The 19234-nt window shown below is 47.8% G+C and overlaps 1 protein-coding gene across 1 annotated transcript; it reads right to left on the bottom strand.

Annotated features, from left to right (window-relative positions):
- Positions 1 to 8286: 8286 nt before the first annotated feature.
- Positions 8287 to 16507, bottom strand: OTP (orthopedia homeobox). The gene is made up of 3 exons (XM_077859365.1): positions 16359 to 16507; positions 14659 to 15068; positions 8287 to 8817 (listed from the first exon to the last, which is right to left on the bottom strand). The coding sequence occupies exons 1-3, from the start codon at positions 16393 to 16395 to the stop codon at positions 8287 to 8289; spliced, it is 978 nt and encodes a 325-aa protein (XP_077715491.1). The 5' UTR covers positions 16396 to 16507.
- Positions 16508 to 19234: the final 2727 nt, after the last annotated feature.

Raw genomic sequence — 19234 nt, 5'->3', positions numbered from 1 at the left:
CAGCAAGTGCAATAAACTGGGAGCTTTAACACTGACACACATGACCTAAATTCAACTTAATAAACATCTATTGAGCACCTATTATATGCCAGAGTCAATCCTAGATATTGGAAAATTACAGTGCAAAAATTTATCTATTTGGTGATGCTGTATCCATCAGTGAATATACTATTCATCAGTGATACTGTAATGACACTGTATGAGATTATAAATGGTTATTAATGTGGGTATGGCAAATAGTCCACCATAGCTCATCCTGGTCATTATAGACATAATCTGGTCAATGGCTACAAATTTAAGATGATAATAGAAAACTTAGTAATAACAGATAAATATGCCACACCTACTTTATCGACCTGAAAATGAGGCCCACAAAGAGAAGTCACAGCATGCCAGTAACTGGAGAAGAAAATCCTAAAGGGACACATTGCTATGCTATGAGGCTCAGCTCCCTCAGGAAGCCTTGTCCAGGAATTCTAGGCCCAATGATCTCCTACTTCTTTGCATTCCCACTACATTTATTACGTAAATCAGAATACTTAGCATTTGATCAAACCATTAAAAAGTCTTGTGTAGTTTTCTTTTAAAAATATATTTGTCAGGCAGCCCTGGTGGCTCAGCGGTTTAGCGTGCCACCTTCAGCCCAGAGTGGGATCCTGGAGACCAGATATCGAGCCCCACGTCGGGCTTCCTGCATGGAGCCTGCTTCCTCTGTCTGTGTCTCTGCCTCTCTCTGTGTGTCCCTACCTCTCTCTCTGTGTCTCTCATGAATAAATAAATAAAATCTTTAAATATATATATTTGTCTTGTCTCACCATCTGTATGTAGGCTCCTCAGGAGCTTGGACATTGGGGCACCTGGGTGGCTCAGTTAAGCATCCAACTCTCAGTTTTGACTGATGATCTCAGGACCATGAGGTTGAGCCCCACATCAGGCTCTGCGCTAAGTGGGGAGTCAGTTTGGGATTCTCTTTCTTTTTGTCTGTCCCTTCCCCTTGTTCTCATTCTCCCTCTCTCTCTCTCTCTTGTTCTCTCTCAAATAAATAAATAAATAATTTTTTTTTAAAGGACCTGTACATCATCTATTTCTCTGGCACTCCCATTTCCACTGCTTGGCTGGTAACCACAAAAAAGTAGTTGTTGACTTATAAGTATGAAAAACATTTCAAATAAGAGAGCTACAGCTGCTTATGACAGAGAAAGTAAGACTGCAGAGATATTTTCTACTCACTGAAAATCCATGGCCAGCCCTCTTGCAATTAGAGGAAATCATGTGACTAGGTCTTACTTATTGGACCATAAGCAGAAGTTTCCAGGCCAAAGCATTAGAGTCAATTCACAGCCTTCCAGCTCTCCCTTTTCCTTCCCCAAAGATGATGGAAACCCTATACTGAGGAAGTCAAACCACAAAATGAACAGTTTGGATCACTGAGTCACACTACATGAAGGGGAACTGTCCTCAACAATCACTTCACTTACAGTGGAGTTTTTGTGAGCAAGAAATAAACCCAGTTGTGTAAAGCCAGAGGTAGGATTATGTGGTACCATACCATAACCTAGTGTTACACTGATAGAAATAGTAATAGAACACTAAAAATAAAAATCATCAGTACTAAGATATGTGATGTAAAGTCCTAATGAAGCAAAAATATAGAAACAAGAAAAGAAAGCAGACAAGGTCAATAAAATGAGGGACTTCCTGGCTGTCGGGCCAACACTGGAGATTTGTCTTGTGATCTACCAGAATCTACAAGTCCACTTGGCAAGAAAAGAAAAAAACAACTGTGGTCAGTAACCAGGACTAGGTGATCTCAAATATCCCTTCAAACGCTGAGATTTAATGACCATGATGGACAGGGGATTTCTAATATGTGGAAGACAGAAAAAAGAGAAACAGCTTATCCGGAGTTGTGACCATTTAATGTAATACATCAAAAGACATCAAAAGATCTCCCTATAAAATCTTGCAGGGAAAGACAAGGAACATATCTGTAGCACCAAGGGATTCAAGGATGCTCTCTCTTGTGGAAGTCAGAACACCCCCTCTTCCTTAGTATGCCACCCACCCCTCAAAGTACTCTCAGAGCCAGTTCCCAAGTTTCTTGTCACATCACTCCGGAACTCCTGTCACGAGAAGACAACTCCACTGATAAAGACTCTTCACTCGATAAAAAGCCTTCTCAGTCGCTTGGTAGAACCATCTTGAATTCATTTCCACAGAGTGGGTAAAGTTCAAGAGGAAAGGCCTTTTTTTAGACTCTTGAAACCATGTTTACCTTTAATGTAGCTACCACGTCCCATCAAAAATCATCTGTACTAAAAAAAAAAAAAATCATCTCTACTGTTTAAATAACAAGGCTGGATTGTTAAGCCTCTAAGTAAAGGGAGCAATTTAGTTTCTTCCCTGAAAATATTTTAAGAATAAGAACAATGTCTACATGTCACATATACAATGGTATTCCTGAAACATCTGAAGACCTGACTTAAAAAAATGATCTCTGCCACTTATTGGGTATATGACCTTGGGCAAGTTATTTAGTCTCTATGAGTTTCAATTTCTTCATCTCTAAAGGAGGGATTACAATATCTACTCATAAAGGTGACATTATGATTAAAAAGGGAGAGTACACTGAACACTGAAAAACAGGGGTTCAAATGTAAGGTACTAGAGGGAAAGTAATAAACACCATCTGAAAATACTATTTCTGAAATCACTGTTGGGAGTACCAGTGGCAGATTAAGCACATGATAAGTAATAAAACAAGGGCAGCAAAAAGAGAAACCAATTAAGCCTCACTGAACTCATTCAGAATTTCAAAATTATAAAATCCAGAAAGAACTTATTTCACTGTCAATATACCTATATTTTGTGTTTTACTATTATTTTTATTTTTTAATTTCATAAGCATCACATATAATCTTATGAGAAGGGCTTCTAGAGTTCTTAGTCTGACCTTGTTTGAGTTTATCTTAAATAGATTCAATAATGATGGTGAACAAAAGCAGATAGAGCCCTGTGACATTTCAATGAAAGATATAAAGAACAGATACTTTATATGTCATGTGGGTGAATTATCTATTCCTGGTACCTGTGAATTACTTCAACTCACAGCTAAAAGGGATTGTGGCACAGGGTGAGCAACTGCAACAAGTCTGTCTCAAATCCAGCTCGGCTTTACAGATGCGAACTTGGATATATGCAGTATTTGAGCATGTGGACAGAAGATGCAGCTTAACTGCACAAACAACTAATTATGCCTGCTTAAAGACTGATTACGACTTTGTCAAAATCAAGAGAGGGCCTCTTTGTAGCTCACGCCTAAAAGTCCTTAAAAGTGTTTTCTAGTAAGTCTTATAAATCCATGCCTTCTTTTGAGAGCATGCAAGAAGAAACGCAAAAGGCATTATTCTGTTTCTCTCTGTAATGACCACATGCTAAATAGGCCATGGTTCCTGTACCAAAAGCTCTGCACTGATGAGAGCAGAGAGCCAAGCAGGGGGTGCCCCTCTTTCTTGCTGCTTTTATTTTTAAAATTAATCATAATTTCTGCATTGGATATGAGGATGGGTTTACAGCTATTAGCCATCATATTAATAATTTAGAAAAGACATGCCCAATCACTTGTATTCTTTCAATTCCCTACGAACACAGCTGCAACCCACATTAGAAGCGAGGGTGAATGGATATTTTTCAGATGAGATATTTGGGCTGAATTATTAGGGTAGCCTGTACTACAAAATTACTAATAAACATTGCTTCTGGCTCAATTTAGCCTGAACTCAGTGAACCTAGTCAATGGTGACAAATCAAAAACTCCGAAATGCCCAATGAATGAATCTAACTAATCAAGGAACCCTGTAGGAAGTAGATGCCAGGATTAATGAGCCAGTAGTTTCACCATGCCATGCTGTTATTTCTTCACATAAATGCCCTCAGATGAGATTACCTTTATGTCATGAAAAGGAGAAAAGGAAGGTTACATTCTTTCAACTGACAGGTTAACTACTGCCATTACTAGAAGACACATCTTTGTGGGTTAAGTTTTTTCTTTATCCTAAAAATTGAAATATAAAGTCCACAGCACACATTAAAAACATTTTCATTTTTTACAGGAAGCAGTCACCGAGGACATCAAACATAAATTACTCCAATGTTAGAATTTCCGCTGTATTCTCCATCTATAACTACCTTGATTTACCCAAATTGCTCTTCATCCTATTTTGTGTTTAATACCTAACATCATCTTTATTAGGCTGAATTCCTATATCCTATTTCTTTCACCGTCAACAAAAGGTAAACTAAGTGCAACATAATTACTATGCCATCATATTATACCACATATATTCAGTACCAATCTTGAGAAAAATACACAAGGATGTGTATACACACAAGGATGAATATGTATATTCAAATATATCAATCACATAGTAACATCATAATAAACTTTGACTTTTTCTAGCCAGCATGTGGTGATAGGTATTCAATGCCAAACAGGCAACTTAACAAAAAGTACAATTTGTTAGAGGCAGAACAACCAGTATGTTGTACTTATCTACCTTGTGTTCTAATATTAGTCATCATTATTGTCTTTCATCTTTATTCTCTTATTATATGCAATTATTTATTATTATAATTTTAATAGTTTTGAGGCAGTTGCTGCTAAAAGAGTAAAAAAAATAATAAGAAGCATTATTTCGTTTTTAGGGTTTTTTCCTACCTCAAAATGTAGAAATCTTTTAGGTTTATGATTGAGATTCTCATTCTCTGCTTTTTTTCCTCACTAAACTGTCAACTTTTACAATTTAGACTAGGTTGCCTTCCCTTATGCTAATAGCATGCACAATATTTAAATATTCAGGATTCTTAATAGAAATCTATTGCTATAGAAACAAATATTATTCTAAAGTCAGGTCAAGTGAAAAAATTCTGTATACTTCCATTATAATATTGATAACCACTATATTATGAAATATAAGTAGCTTTGAAAGCATCTATCACTTCAGTTGATTTGTAACTTCTCATCAGTGTTCTGAGTTGGCCCATTTTTTTTTTCAAATGAAAGATTTCCCTTGCCTTTGAGAAATACAATTTTTAAAGATTCCATTTAGCATCCTTTATTGCATTCCTACATCATAAAGTTATGCTTTATAGCAGCATAAAAAAGCTGTAAAATTAGCATCCTTGTAAACAACCTTCCATGCTCACTGGTAAAGCAATCTGTAATTTGTACTGATCTCTTAAATGTGACTTGAGATTACAGGAGCCACGATTTCGATTTTTTCAAAAAAAAAAAAAACAGCACTATGTTAAGAGAGAATATGATGAAATAAAAAACAAGAAAAGGTATTTTTCACCACAGGTATTTCAGAAATGCAGTTATTATGTTGCTAAATTCTAGAATTCTAAAATATAGAAACGTTCCATTTTTATATGAAATCCCGAATAAACATTGTTTTTACGTTAATACTTTAACCTTAGATTTAAAATACCCTTTAGAAAAGGGGAATTTAAATATTCTGTGAGCCCACTCACCAATTTTACCTCTAATTAAAATTCCTAAGGTAACATGAAGAAATAATATTTATCATAGAAAATCGTGCCTTTTTGTCCTTGCGTTCGAGGAGATTCCAGTGTGCTCTCAGTTGAACAACGATTATAATAGTTCCTGAAATCCACGTGTAGCCCCGTGGTACAAAAACTATACTGTAGGGCAAGGGTCTGTTTAGGATTTATACTCCGTGGCAACCAAATGAGAAATCTTCCCACGGGAGTGGGCGCGTCTCAATGCCTATAATGGCCCTTAAATTCTAAACCACGAGATCGATTTTGATTAGCCTTCCAAAGAAAGCCTGTGGTATTGATTTGCCTCCAAGTTTAAAGCACACCCACAACCTTCCCCGCCAGGCTCCCGAGGCAGCAGCCATCGTCAAGACCGTGTGGGCCGTGCGGGGCCGTGTGGGGCCGTGTGGTGGCCGTGTGGTGGCCGTGTCGGGCCGTGTCGGGCCGTGTGGGGGCCCTGTGGGGGCAGTGTCGGGCCGTGTCAGGCCGTGTGGTGGCCGTGTAGTGGCCGTGTGGGGCCGTGTGGTGGCCGTGTAGTGGCCGTGTGGGGCCGTGTCGGGCCGTGTGGTGGCCGTATGGGGCCGTGTGGGGCCGTGTGGGACCGTGTGGGGCCGTGTGGGACCGTGTGGGGCGTCCTCCGAGCACGTGCCTGTAGCAGGGCTGAGCCCGCAGCCGTGCAGGCCAGGCAGGAAGACCTGGGGGCACGCCGCAAAGCCAGGTCGTCCAGGGCTTGGGAGTCCGGTCCGGGTCCCGAAGCCAGCCGAGTCCCCGTGGTCACCGAGGAACCGGGGCCCCTTGCGCAGGGCCCGGAGGTCCAGGGCACCGAGGGAGGCCACCCCCACCCCTCCACCAGGGCCCTTCCCGTCCACTGTGTACCTGCGGCCAGATGTGGCTCTGGGTGACGCTGGAGGGCAGAGCTGCGGCCCTCTCTGCCCTGCGGAGCACGGAGCCCGCCCAGGACGGCCACCACCCCTCGGCCCAGGGCAACAGCTCACTGGAAAAGCCTCTCAGCCATCTGGGCGGCCTTCGTGGCCTTGGCTGCGCGCTGAGGCCCACCGGCCCAAAGCCTCGCGAGGCCCAGAGCTCGCGCGAGACCCTCCCCGTCAGGCCTTCCCGCTTCAGGCCTGCGGGCTCGGGCCTCGAGGCCTGGCCTCCAACCGGCGCCGGCGCCGGCTCGGGCTGCCCCTCAGCGCGACCCTGAACCCGGCCTCCGGGGTCCCGCCCACTGTACTCTCCTCCCCTCGGCCGCGAGCCCGGCTCCTGAAATTCAGTCACCACAGAACCCATCATTCTCTGTATCACATACTGAAAATGATTTTATTTTAACCATTTACATTTAACTTGATATAAACTTGTCCGGAAAAGTCAAATAATATGCTTTATATTAGCTCAAACATTTATTAAGAAAACCAAATTCCATAAATAAGCACAGACAGTAAGTTAAAACATATCACAAATTGACCAGTATGTAACAAGAATGCTTTATCTACACAAAACATCCTATTTCACATGTTTGTTCATTCTTCGAAAGCGCTTCTGTTCTCTGGGTTTGGATTTGACCAGCACATGCAGAAAGAGCTGATTGTGTTTCTCTGTACAAAGTCGCAGGGCTGTGGAGGTCCGCGTGCCCCGGGCGGCCAGGGGGCGGCCAGGGGGCGGCCAGGCCGGGCCGCCACGACACAGCCTAGGGCACAGAGCAGCGAGGAGAGAGGGACGGAAGGGAAGCAAACGAACCCCAGTCCTGAAGGATCCGGAAGAGAGATGTGGCTTTTACTTTTACAAAAGGAAAATGTTCTTACTTGACTTTATTCTTCCTTTTAAAGACTTATCAAAATGGGTGAGAGCGCCTCTTCCTCGTCACGTGACCGCTCCAGGCCGCTCCAGCCCGGGTCCAGCCCCGCTCCAGCCCCAGTCCACCCCGGTCCAGCCCAGTCCACCGGCAGGTGCCTCCTGAGGAGCCTCCCTTCCGTGACCTCACACAGTTGTGCTTAAGAAAACAAAAGTAAGAGAAAGGTGTTCTCTTGCAAGCCAACGGAGGGCTGCGTGGATGGGGCAGGGGTGGGGCGGCGGGAGAGGAAAGAAACAGGAATGGGGCGGAGAAGACAGGGGTAAACCAAGTGATGTCAGTTGGGCCCTCAGATGCTTGTCCTCCTTTAAGACGAAAATCCCTAACATTGTGCTGTCCCTTGAGCACGTGCGTGTGTGACCTGGGTGCACGGGGGAGGGGGGGGCGGGCGTGTGTGTAGTGTCTGAGAGTGAGCGAGAGTGCGGGGGGTGTGTTTCTGCCCACAAACCAGTCCATTGGTGTCTGATTTCAGATCCTGAGTCGACTCCCTGTTAAGTAAAATGGCGGGAAGGATGCTTCTGGCCGGGCGCGGGAGGAGGGGCGGGGGCGGGGGCGCGGGCCGGGGGCGCGGGCGCGGGCGCGGGCGCGGGCGGGTGGAGGGGAGCGCGCCGCCAGGCGGAGGCCGGGAGGAGGGCGCGAGCGCGGGCCGCGCGGGCCGGGGCCGGGGCCGGGGCCGGGGCGGGGACGGCTGGAGCCCGCGGGCGGGGGTGAGCCCGACGGCGAACGCGGGAGCGGAGCGCTAGACGGGAAGTGGCAGGGGCCGGGGCCGGGGCCGGGGGCTGGGAGGGGCGGGGGGGCGCCGGGGCAGGGAGCGGGGGCCCGGGCGCTCGCCGGGGGACGTCGGGGCGCCCCGGGGGCGGGGCGGGCGGGGCGCGGCTGCATTAGGTGAAGCTCATGGAGACTGTGTGCTCTAGCGCCTTGCGGCGGAGGGAGGCGATGCTCGTGCCCCGCCACACGTCGCTGCTGTCCGGGGAGCTGCAGAGCTGGGGCGAGCCCGAGACGTTGCTGGGGCCGGGGAGGGAGGCGGGCACCATGCCGGGGAAGGCGGGCTGGTAGAGGTGCGACTGCAGCCCCGCGCCGTTGGAGCCCGCCAGGCTGTTGGACAGGCCCATGGAGTTGGGCGGCGGCCCGGCCGCCAGGCTGCACTGGGACAGCGACTGCGCCATGGCCTGCTGCCGGCCCAGCGCGGGCGGCAGCGGCAGCTGAGACACGCCCGGCATGGCGGCCGCCGCCCAGCGCGTGTCGTTGGCGTGGAAGGAGCACAGGCTGTCGCCCATGGCGGCGGCGGCGGCGGCGGCGGCCGACGGAAACTGAGGCAGGCCCGGCGTGGGCAGCAGCGTCCCCGGCGCGCGGAACACGTTGGTGGTCTTCTTGCGCTTCTTCCACTTGGCGCGCCGGTTCTGGAACCAGACCTGGAGCGGGCGGGGCGGGAGACACACACGGCGCCGTTAGCCGGCGGAGGCGCGGGCCCGAGCGCTGCGCGGGCGCCCCGCGTGCCCCGCGTGCCTCCACCCGCCGCCCCCCCCCCGCCCCCCGGCCCGGGCCGCGGGTCTTCGCAGCTCGAGACAACTGGCGGGTTGCACTGAGCAAGGGCCCCCTTCCGGGGTCCTGGGCGCTAGTGCCCCGGGGCGCTTACCCTCGGTGCACACACCGCGCCGCTGCACGCCGCCACAGTCCGTGCACTGCTTACGTGCGCAAGTCTGCAGGCAGGCGTGTGTCAGAATTGGACCCACCGGTGTACAAATGAAGATAAACATGTATACCCATGTGGCTTAATAGCGTGCCTTATAACACTGATGGGGTAGAGAAATTTCAGAGACGCTGGAAATTTGGAAATTGATGAAGGGCCGTGGACGACACAGCCAGTTTCAAAATCGAAAGACAAAGGAAAGCCCCTAACGCCACGGATGACAGTGCGGAGAGGTTAATATAGTGATCCATGCGGGAAACCCAGCGGCACTGAGCTACGGTGTCGTTTGGGTCGCCGCTGTGACTTGTGACTCCTAGTGACTGGTACTGCTGCTACAAGTCTCCTTGCCTCCTGCTCAAACCTCTCTAAGGGCACCTTTCATCTGAGCTGTGCAGATGCGCTGGAACCCGCTGCCAAAGCCCCGAGCCCTGGAGCCTGCAAGTCTATTTTCAGGAACTTACTGAGGACCCGAGACTACAAGGCCTCCAACTCCTCAAGCCCTCCTCTCTGTTTCATCCTTTTCATCTATGAACTGAAAGCAAATTTTCTGACCACAAATTAAAGAAACTCAAGTTTAAAGTTCACACTAGGGATCCCTGGGTGGCGCAGCGGTTTGGCGCCTGCCTTTGGCCCAGGGCGCGATCCTGGAGACCCGGGATCGAATCCCACGTCGGGCTCCCGGTGCATGGAGCCTGCTTCTCTCTCTGCCTCTCTCTCTGTGTGTGTGTGACTATCATAAATAAATAAATAAATTTAAAAAAAATAAAAAAAAAATAAAGCTCACACTAGCCATGAATCAAATTTGATTTTGCGTAGACCCGATATCCACACACCTTTTTAAAGGTGGTGTATTTGACAAAGTATACTCCAAATAAAAACAAACCTTCTACTCGTTCTTTATTCACAGTAACCCTGAATTTCTGAACCTACCAGACATTTGCCTACTAGTGGCATATCCACTATCACAGAGGAAGGAAAGTTTCTCCTGAAAGATGTCAAGTAAGCTGCCTGACCAAGGTAGCTTCCCGTCTCCTCATGTTTGAATTTGATTTTTTTTTTAACAAAATAATTCCCAGCACGCCTACCTGGCAGGCTTGCAGTTTAACATCTAGTCAGTCCGAGGTTTACTGTGCACAAATATAAATGATGCGAGACACAGCTCAGGTACTGACTGAGTCTCCTCTTAGAATTTGGCAAACACAATTTGACTGTATTCATTACCAAAAGATTATTCACCCGTTAATCCAAGCTAATATTTAGTATTTATTCTGCAAGATAAATGATGCACCTGACCCCTTCTCAGTAAGCCAGCTATCCACAGACTTGTGTTACACCCGTGCAAATGGAGACACTTAACAGTGTGAACGGCATTGCAATCTAGAATTATCGCCCGCCTTTGGATTGGCCCTCGCCTTGCTACCATCCTCGTGCCATTGCCCACCATTTTATCTTTCTCTGATTTCTACCCTATTTCCCATGTTTCTGCCTACCCTGAGTTCCGGATTGTATAAAGATGCCGAGTCTCTTACTTGCTAAAGCCCCTTGAGTTGGTGGTGCGACGGATTAATGAGGCTGCGGGGGCCCTCAATAGTAACTGGGATCAATGCCGCTGCCTGAGAATTGAGCTGTTAGAGGCCTCGAGCAGAGAGTAGCCCGCAGGAGCCAAGGAAAGCGTAGCGAGGAGACCTGCAGTCACAGGTCACGTTGCCTTCCCCATCCAAAGCTGGAATAGGGGGAGGTAGACCGGATGGAGCTCTAGACAGGGACAGTGTCTATGTTGAAATGGTCCCATCTCACATTCTGCCCCCGGATATATTTTGAAAGTTATCAATAAAAATGGGCTACTAACATCCTGCAAAGCATCAGTGAGTCCAAAATGTTTAAATGTTTGGAATGGGCAGTGGGAGATGGGAGTGGCAGACATCTGGGGGGGGAGTGGAAAGAGAAGCAGAAGAAAGAAAGAAGGTGGGGGGGGGGATTGCCCCCATAGAACATAAATAGAAAACCCACTCGCTAGACAGGTTTCTGAACCTCAGGCACAGGTGGAAAAGAACAGCTGTTAAAGAACTAAATATTATAGGAATAATCGAAAAATCGTGCTCAATTATGTTTGAGGGTTAGTAGTCAAATGATGGCTACAAAATTTTTTATGTTTCATGGCTTACTGGGGTTGGGGAAAAAAATCTGCATGGGGTCTGAGCACCTCCGTTCCAAGCTATGATGCATATGTTTTTAAAAATGTGAATGTTTCCACTTGAAAACTAGAGCATGACGGATTAAAATGCAGGCAAAACCTAAGGGAGATTTTGAGAATGCACAGATGACAACTCCAGAAAATATATTAACCGCAGCCACGGGCCAACTTTGTACTCAGTTTGAAATGCAGCTCTTCTCAGAAAATGCTTAATACAACAGTGAGAATCTAATGGAGGTTGGAATTTAAAAATCCACTTTCATGATATCTGCTGTTACAGTAATATAGACATACTGTAAATGTATTTTAAAATATATAGCCCGTTTAATTCCCCAACTATAAATGGCTCAGAAATAGAGAAAGAGAGGGAGAAAGAGAGAATATTACTTTTTTTTTCCCCCTCGAAGCAAACGCTTTATGAAGATCTCATTGGAATCCAGCAAATGATTAATGTGAAGATTTGGGAGGAAATCTGGGGAGCTGTATTAAAGCCGAGATCTCAGGTTCATTTCGATCAGCCAGCCGTGAACTCTGGGCCGAATTCATTACACTTTAATAGTGCTGGGAGAGAAAGAAAATGCAATTTCTCATTCCATTAGAAAACTAGAAAATACTCTCAGCTTGTCCCCCTATTAAGATGTGGCAGGTGACAGGGCCATTCTGGGGGACACGGTCAATGGAATTACAGCACATTATTTTTGTTCGTATAAAATATTGAAAGGCAAGCCTGACTGTGCAGAAGTTATTTCACTGATTTGGTTTTTATGTAAATAAAATATTGAAAGTTAATTAATCCGTGCTAGAGACTAATGATTATGCTTATTATATTGCATTTGATCGCGTAATTTGCATGATTCTCGCATTGCTGCTTAATAAGCCATTCCAGGTTATAAATAATTCTGAAATTGGTTTCTAATAATGGCATGCTATAAAAGGAATGGTTTTATTACACTAGCCAGAAAAAGGGAGCGATATCAGACATGGAACTGGCCTCCATGTGAATAGAGGTGCTTTAATAAATACTTATAAGCATGATATATACCAGATAGAGATAAAAATAAGTATGTTGGATCAGTTAGTCCAGAATTTAAAAGCATCTTTAAAAACATAGAATTCTAATAAATTAAATGTTTAGATCATTTTTAATCAGTGCAGTGGCCTACACACTGAAAAGAATGTGTGGCAATCTGTTAACTATAAGGAAAACTATGAAGTACTCATCATATAAGAACATAAACCAATTACTATTTAATTTGAATTTGGTCAAGGAGCAATGGTACAGTGAATTGTGAAGTAAATACATTTTCCATAAATTATTTTTGCATTACATTACATAATGTTAATCATTCTGAAATGTTAATTAAGAAGGTTATGTTGATCTGATTACTTTTTAAACTATGAAACATTATTTTTAAAAATATTGAAATTGCCATTCTATTAAATTGTTCCTATCAGCAGCCTCAAGCTATTATCTTTTGTTGAACATTATGCTAGAACAATTAAAGTACTTTGTCTTTTTCTTCTTGATTATTCTTTTGTGTACTTTTTGAAAATAACTGTTTCTATTACATAGTTTGTATTTTATTTCATTTACAACTTTTTCTATTAAAAGAATCACTGCCATTAACCTTTGGAAGACCTAATAAAGTTTAATAGACCTCATTTTCTTTTTTCATAAAGTCAGTTGTCCAATTATATTTTATTTGTGATTCTAAGTTCTATTTTAATTTAAACTAATTACCATTATGTCTAAGCATTAAGCAACAGCATTTTACTCTTTAAAACAAAAATTATTAGGTAGTATTTCTCTTGAGGGAGAAAAAGCAAATTTATGAATTTTGAACCTACAAGATTTTAACAAGCCAGTATTATCATTAGCAGTAATGGATGTATTGAAATTGTATATTTCTGTTAAGGTTTGGACTCAACTTCAGATTTAAAAAAGAGAAGGTAGGCAAAAAAATTTTTTTAAAGAATTAATAATATATAGCTGCACAATGCAATGAACACTCTGGGTGTTCATTTCAATGGCCCCCATGGTTCAGGGCTTCCAAAGTTCACTAATGAAACCACCCAGACTTCTATTGAGGAAAAATACTCATCTATATTATACCTCGATTATTTCTTTATTAATCTGACGACTTTAAGTCCCCAATGATGATACTCACTTGCTGACTATTTAGAACAGAAGCACATGCTATTTTCCAGGTTAGACTATCTTTAAAATGTCGCACAGAGACAGAAATATTCAACACTGTGATTATGGGCCCCCTTGTCTCTTACTGCTTAGATCAAATGTAAAGTAGCTGAGATCTTTAAACTTAATTTGTTAAAGCACCTAGAGCTATAATTGACACCCAGCATGACGGAGGGAAAATACCACGTCCGAGACAGGAAAGGAAGATTTTCAGAACCCTGGATAGCTCAAGACTAACTGTGCGCCTTGGAATTTCACCTCCAGCGCTTATCCATAAAATATGGTATATTGTTTTCATTCTTCCAAAAAGCGAAAAGAAAAAAAAAACCCTGAGATGCCTGGGCTTATACTTGTTTTCCCCAATTTTCAGGAAAGTTATAGGTGTGACTTTGTAAGTTATATATAATTTACAACTTGGAGGGTCGTTGGATGAGAACAAGGGGTGAGTAATGATTTCGTCTAGTATCTGTCAATCTTTCCTGCCCTAAATGTCCCTTCTTCAGATCGGATATCTACGACAGAAAGCCTTCATCCCTCCCCCAACGCCATCCCCAGTTTCCTTAGGGGAAAACCAGGGCTCACAGACTGGGGGGATCTCTCCAGCCGCCCTCAGTGCCCCGGTAGACCATCAAAGTTTAAAGCCTTTGCAAGCATCAAAGCAAGGGGTATTTTGCCTGAGAGCGGTGGGAGGGTGATATTCAGGAGAATAAAGCTACACCGTGAAACGCAGGTGTGGATTCTTTTTGAAGGTGCCACTATGTCTTATTTTCTCCCCCTTTCAAGTTTTCGGTGTAATTGTTGCATTCCCCCATTTATCCAGACGCCTAACACAAGCTCGTTACGGGGTAATGAAATACTTGTCAATAACTCGAGCTGCGGTGGAGGCGCGCGCTCAGCGTGGCCGCCAGGGAGACGCGGAGGCCGGGAGACGCGGAGCTCCCCTTCTCAGGACGAACCCGACGACCTGACAGTCGAACGACGCCGGCTTCGCTTTTGAGCCATTTCTGTGGGAATGTGGCTGTGCTGGCGGGAGATCGGGGCCCTGCCTGTCCGTGGAACTCACAGGCCGCCGAAGCGCAAGCCCAGGCCCCCCGGCCGGGCAAAGGCCCCGCTTCCTTGGCCCCAGTCGCCCCCCTCCTGGGCTTCTGCCCCCGCGCCCACGCCCGGTGTACCTGCACTCGGGACTCCGTCAGCCCGATACGCAGCGCCAGCTCCTCGCGCATGAAGATGTCGGGGTAGTGAGTCTTCGCGAAGCTCCTCTCCAACTCGTTGAGCTGCGCCGGGGTGAAGCGCGTCCGGTGGCGCTTCTGCTTCTGTTGGCCCTGCTGCTGGCCGGCTTGGCTGGGGTTCGGGCCGCCTTGGGGCCCCGGCTGCTTGTCCGGGTCCTTTGCGCTCACCGCCAGCGAGGCCGGCGTAGAGCCCACTGTGGTGATGTCCTCCCCGGGCAGCAGAGTGGCTCCCTCGACTGGGTCGGAGCTGGGCGCTAGGTCCCCCGGATGGCCCCCAGGGTCGGAGCCCCCCACGCCCAGCCTACACTTCACCGCCTCCCGGTGGCCCAGAAGCTCGGCAGCATCTTTCATACCTGAGGAGGCAAGGGGATCTCCATCACTACCCGCCCGGCCCGGCCAGGAGGGGCTGTCCTCACCGCGCGGTCCTCCTGCAGCCCCGTCCTCGGCTCCCTCCGCGCCCCAGGTCGCCCTACGGAGGAAACTCCGGGGCTGTTCTGCTGGCCTCCCCGGAATCTGGACGGCCAGGCGTGAAGGCCACGTCCCGGCCCCATTCCCTCTGTCCGCAGCCAGCTCCCGGAGTAAACAGCACATGCTTTCGTATCTCCCGCAATGAAACACTCCCAGTCCCGGCAAAGAAACCTGCCTCCGAGTCCCTTTCATGAACCGTACCCCTGACGCCCCAGGAACGCGAGAGCAATCCTTGCACCGGGTGGAGGGGGCAGAAAAGAAAGAAAGAAAATTAAATGATTCCTTGGTCGCTGCCCCACCTGCGTCTGGGCAGCTTAGCGAACTCTACCTCCGGCCCTCGGCCGATTACCTCTCACTTTTGGAAGATAAATAATTCTCCAAGCCTTCCGCCCTCTGAAATCAACCCAAATCAGCTCCGCCTCCCCCTCAAATCAGAGAAAGTGTTTGGAAAATGGAGTCACATCCATCACCAAAGATTCCCAAACCGGAAACCCAGAGCCCAGCAACGCAGACCGCATTAAGGAAACTCAAGGAAACTCTATAGACAGAACAGTGAATCAAACTTTCGAGAATTCAACTTTTCTTTCCGGAGAAATAAAAAAGCGCGTTCCTCTCAGCCATTGGCAACGCTGAGTCCCTTGCAGGCGGGAATGCCTGTGGGGATGAATTTGGCTTTTCTCCTTTTTCAATGAACACACTTAGAAAATCCGCCTTGATTGCAGCGGCTTCTCGTTTGATGTCAGATTTTTACAAATTCAACCATACTCAGATGAGGGGTAGAGAAGGAGGGAATAGGGACAGAGAGAAAAAAGGGGGAGAAATAAAATCCCAAGTCAAAGCAAACAGGAGGGGGAAGAGAAAAAGAAAAACACCTCCTAACAAATTATCTCAGGGTAGATCACAGTTCAAAAAAAATTTAATAATAATAAGGGAGAGGGAGGAAGGGGGAAAAAGGAAAAACAAAAAGTAACAACATTTCCCTAGTCCTTTTTTGGATCTACATATTCCATAGATTTTTTTTAAAGACGATGTTAAATCAAATTAAACTTTAATGCAGCACAATTACTTTTAAAGAAATTAGTCCATTTAGGGCGCATTAAGGTAAAATAAGGAACAAATTGACAATTTCCTGCCCCGGCTTCTCCTGGTTGCCCGGGCGAGAGGCGCGCACTCACCTAGCCTGGCGTCCAGGAGGTCGGCGTGAGACAGCATCGCGCACCGCTCCAGGGCGAAAGCTGTTCCCCCCCAAATTTTAGCGGCTTTAAGTTATTTAAAATAGATATAAGCTATAAGCTATACGATATAGATATATATAGATCACCTAAATGAAAGAAAATTCGGTTTGTGGTTAAAAAGGGGGCTTCTTGCATTATAATGTCCTTTAGAGAGACGGGGAGGTGCTTAACAGTTGAATGAACCCGTGAGCAGCTCGGCGAGGGGACCAATCAGGAGGGCAGCCTGCAAATGTCAGCGCCGGGAGAGTCCCCCGCTCCGCCCGCCCGCCCGCCCGCGCCCGCCCGGAGGAGGCGGTGGCCGCAGCCCCGGCAGCTCCAGCCGCGAGCAGCAGCCAACGCGGCGGAGGCGCCTGGGCCTCGCCCCGGGCTTCCGCGCCCGGCCTCCTTAGCGCTTCCCCGCTGCTCTCCCCAGTCACACCTGTCCTTTCCGTGGCCCCTGCGTCCTCCAAGGTGCGGCCCAGGCTCCGAAAACCTGGGAGCTCCGTGGGCCGGAGGCGGTGCACAGGGCAGCGCAGGGCTTGACCCCCGCGTGACCCGCGAGGCGCCCGCGCCCCGGGCCGCCCCCGCCTGCCTCCGCCTCGGGCCTGCCGACTCGCAGCACCACCAGCGCCCCGCGCGGTCTCTCCACCCGCCCAGCAGGCCTGAGCCCGGGGTCCCGCGGCTCTGCCGGGACCCCCGGGCCTAAAGAGGACCACCCCCCTCAGCAGGCCGGGAGAGGGCAAAAGAAGTCAACTCCCCCGGCGCCCCCGGGGCCCGCAGTCAGCCTCCGGGCCCCGAGTGCGGTGTCGCCTCCTGCGCTCGGCACCTTCCCGCCGCCGGGCTCCCCGCTCCTCCGCCAGGCCCATGCTTGCATCCTGGCCCACATCCTGCTCTTTGGGTCAAAGTTTCTAAGTTCAGCTCGGTTCCCAATTCCACTTACTGCTGTAAATAAAGTTAAATGCTCTTTATTTTCTTCTTGAATATGTTAAACTACTTGAACAATTTAAAGTGCTTTGCACAAGTGAAGCGAACCATCTCTAATGTTCTGATTTTTCAGAGCCAGCCAACAACAAAGTTTAGATTAGTAATATATTTCTAACCAGAGTAATTTTCAAGATCATTAGGCATTTATGTAATTAGTGCCAAATCTATAAGCTTTTATTACGATTATTAGAGTAAAATCAGTATAAATTTGTACTAATTTACTACTGTTTAGACTTGGCTGTCAAGCCCAGAGGTTCTTATTGTAAATGATAACTGAGGAAATTAAGTGCAAAATTCTGTACCATTTCTGATCTGCTCCTAAACAATCCGTTTCAATTGTATTTGTAGCAGAACATAATGCCCTTTTAAAGTTATTTGACTTGTATTTTTATTTGCAGCACAAGAAAAATGCCCTCTACCCAGGCACAATGAAAACTGATATTTACTACCCTCAACTTGATTAACATTGATTTTTAATTCGAGAGTGATGCAATTAAGATTATTCATTTAGTGCAAATAAAGCTTCCACAAAAGGGTGGTCCTATGAAGTCTGTTTTAAATAATACCGAGCAAATGGCTTTTTTTGTTCGCCGTCCAATTGACTTACACAAAACATTGGAAATGCTGCCTGAGAGCAGATGCGAGAGGAATGGGTGTGTGTGTGTGTGTGTGTGTGTGTGTGTGTGTGTGTGTCCTTAGCTGCATGCGTGACAGGGACCGAGCAAGGAGACAAAGGAGGCAGCAAGGCGAACTCTGGGGCAGTTTTGCTTCCTCCTCCTTCTCTCCTGCAGCCTGCTCCCCTCCTCCCGTGCACACACACGTGTGCGCGCGCACACATGCACACACGCGTGAATGCCGGGCATCAGCCACAAAGGTTCCTTCCAAGCTACGGAGACGGCTTCCTCGGAAGCTGTGGGCCTGGCCGAGTCTCAGCGGCCGCCACAGGCAGCACGGCCTGGGGGGCCGGGGCGCGGGAAGGCGGGCAGCCGCCTGGCGGAGCCCGGGGGACAGCGGTCTGCTCGGAAGCCCCCAGGGTGTTGGGCAGACACCTAGTGTCCTTTCGGGAAAGGCTTGGTTGGGAGGAGAACAGCTAAACCAAAGCAAATAAAGTCCCTCCAGTAGAAACCTTCTCCTCCCCCAAACAACACCCCAATACTAGAAGACGGCGCCCGGCGCTCGGGGCGAGAGGCCAGACAGCGGCCGGGCCGGAGCGGCGCCCCGGACGTGCTCCCCAGGGCGCACCTGGCGCCTCCCGCGGGGTTCGCAGCGGGGTGTGTCCGCCTGGGGGAGATTGGAGGGCCTTCCGAGACCGGCGCGCAGGGGCAGAGGCGGGGAGAGCCGGAGGGCCGCGCCCGGGAGCCCACCCTGCTCCTCCCAACCGCAAGTGCGCGGAGGCCGCGACGCGGGGCGAAGGGCGCGGGCCCAAGGGCGCGGCCCGGGGCCCCTCGCGTGCGCCGCGACCTGCCGGCCTCCCCCTGCGGCCCCCGGGAGCCGCCCGCCGCCTCCCGCGCGCACTCGCTGGTACATTCTGTTTTGTTGTATCTTTCAGGTCGATAAATAAATGTGTAATAGTTAATGTGAAGACACATCAGAGTAATAACAATGGGACGAAATCAAAGGATTATCCATCTCTGTTAGTAGCCGCTGAATAACAATGTTGCGGCGTGATTGATAGTCCGCTTCATTTTATGACTTTTCTATTGGTCTTGATTTTTATAGCAGGATAAACAAACTAAATCATTTCTTCCAAGGCTTCAGAGCATAAGCATGGGGGGGGGGGGGCGGATAAAGGAAAGGAAAAAAAAGGAAAGAAAGGGAAATCTGAGAGCGGGAGGGGTGCGGGCGGGGGCGTC

The sequence above is a fragment of the Canis aureus genome, chromosome 2 (genome assembly GCF_053574225.1).
Source record: "Canis aureus isolate CA01 chromosome 2, VMU_Caureus_v.1.0, whole genome shotgun sequence".
In the NCBI taxonomy this organism is placed as follows: Eukaryota; Metazoa; Chordata; class Mammalia; order Carnivora; family Canidae; genus Canis; species Canis aureus.
The sequence above is the reverse complement of the archived record's forward strand: the minus strand, read 5'-3'. Positions and strand labels throughout refer to the sequence as shown.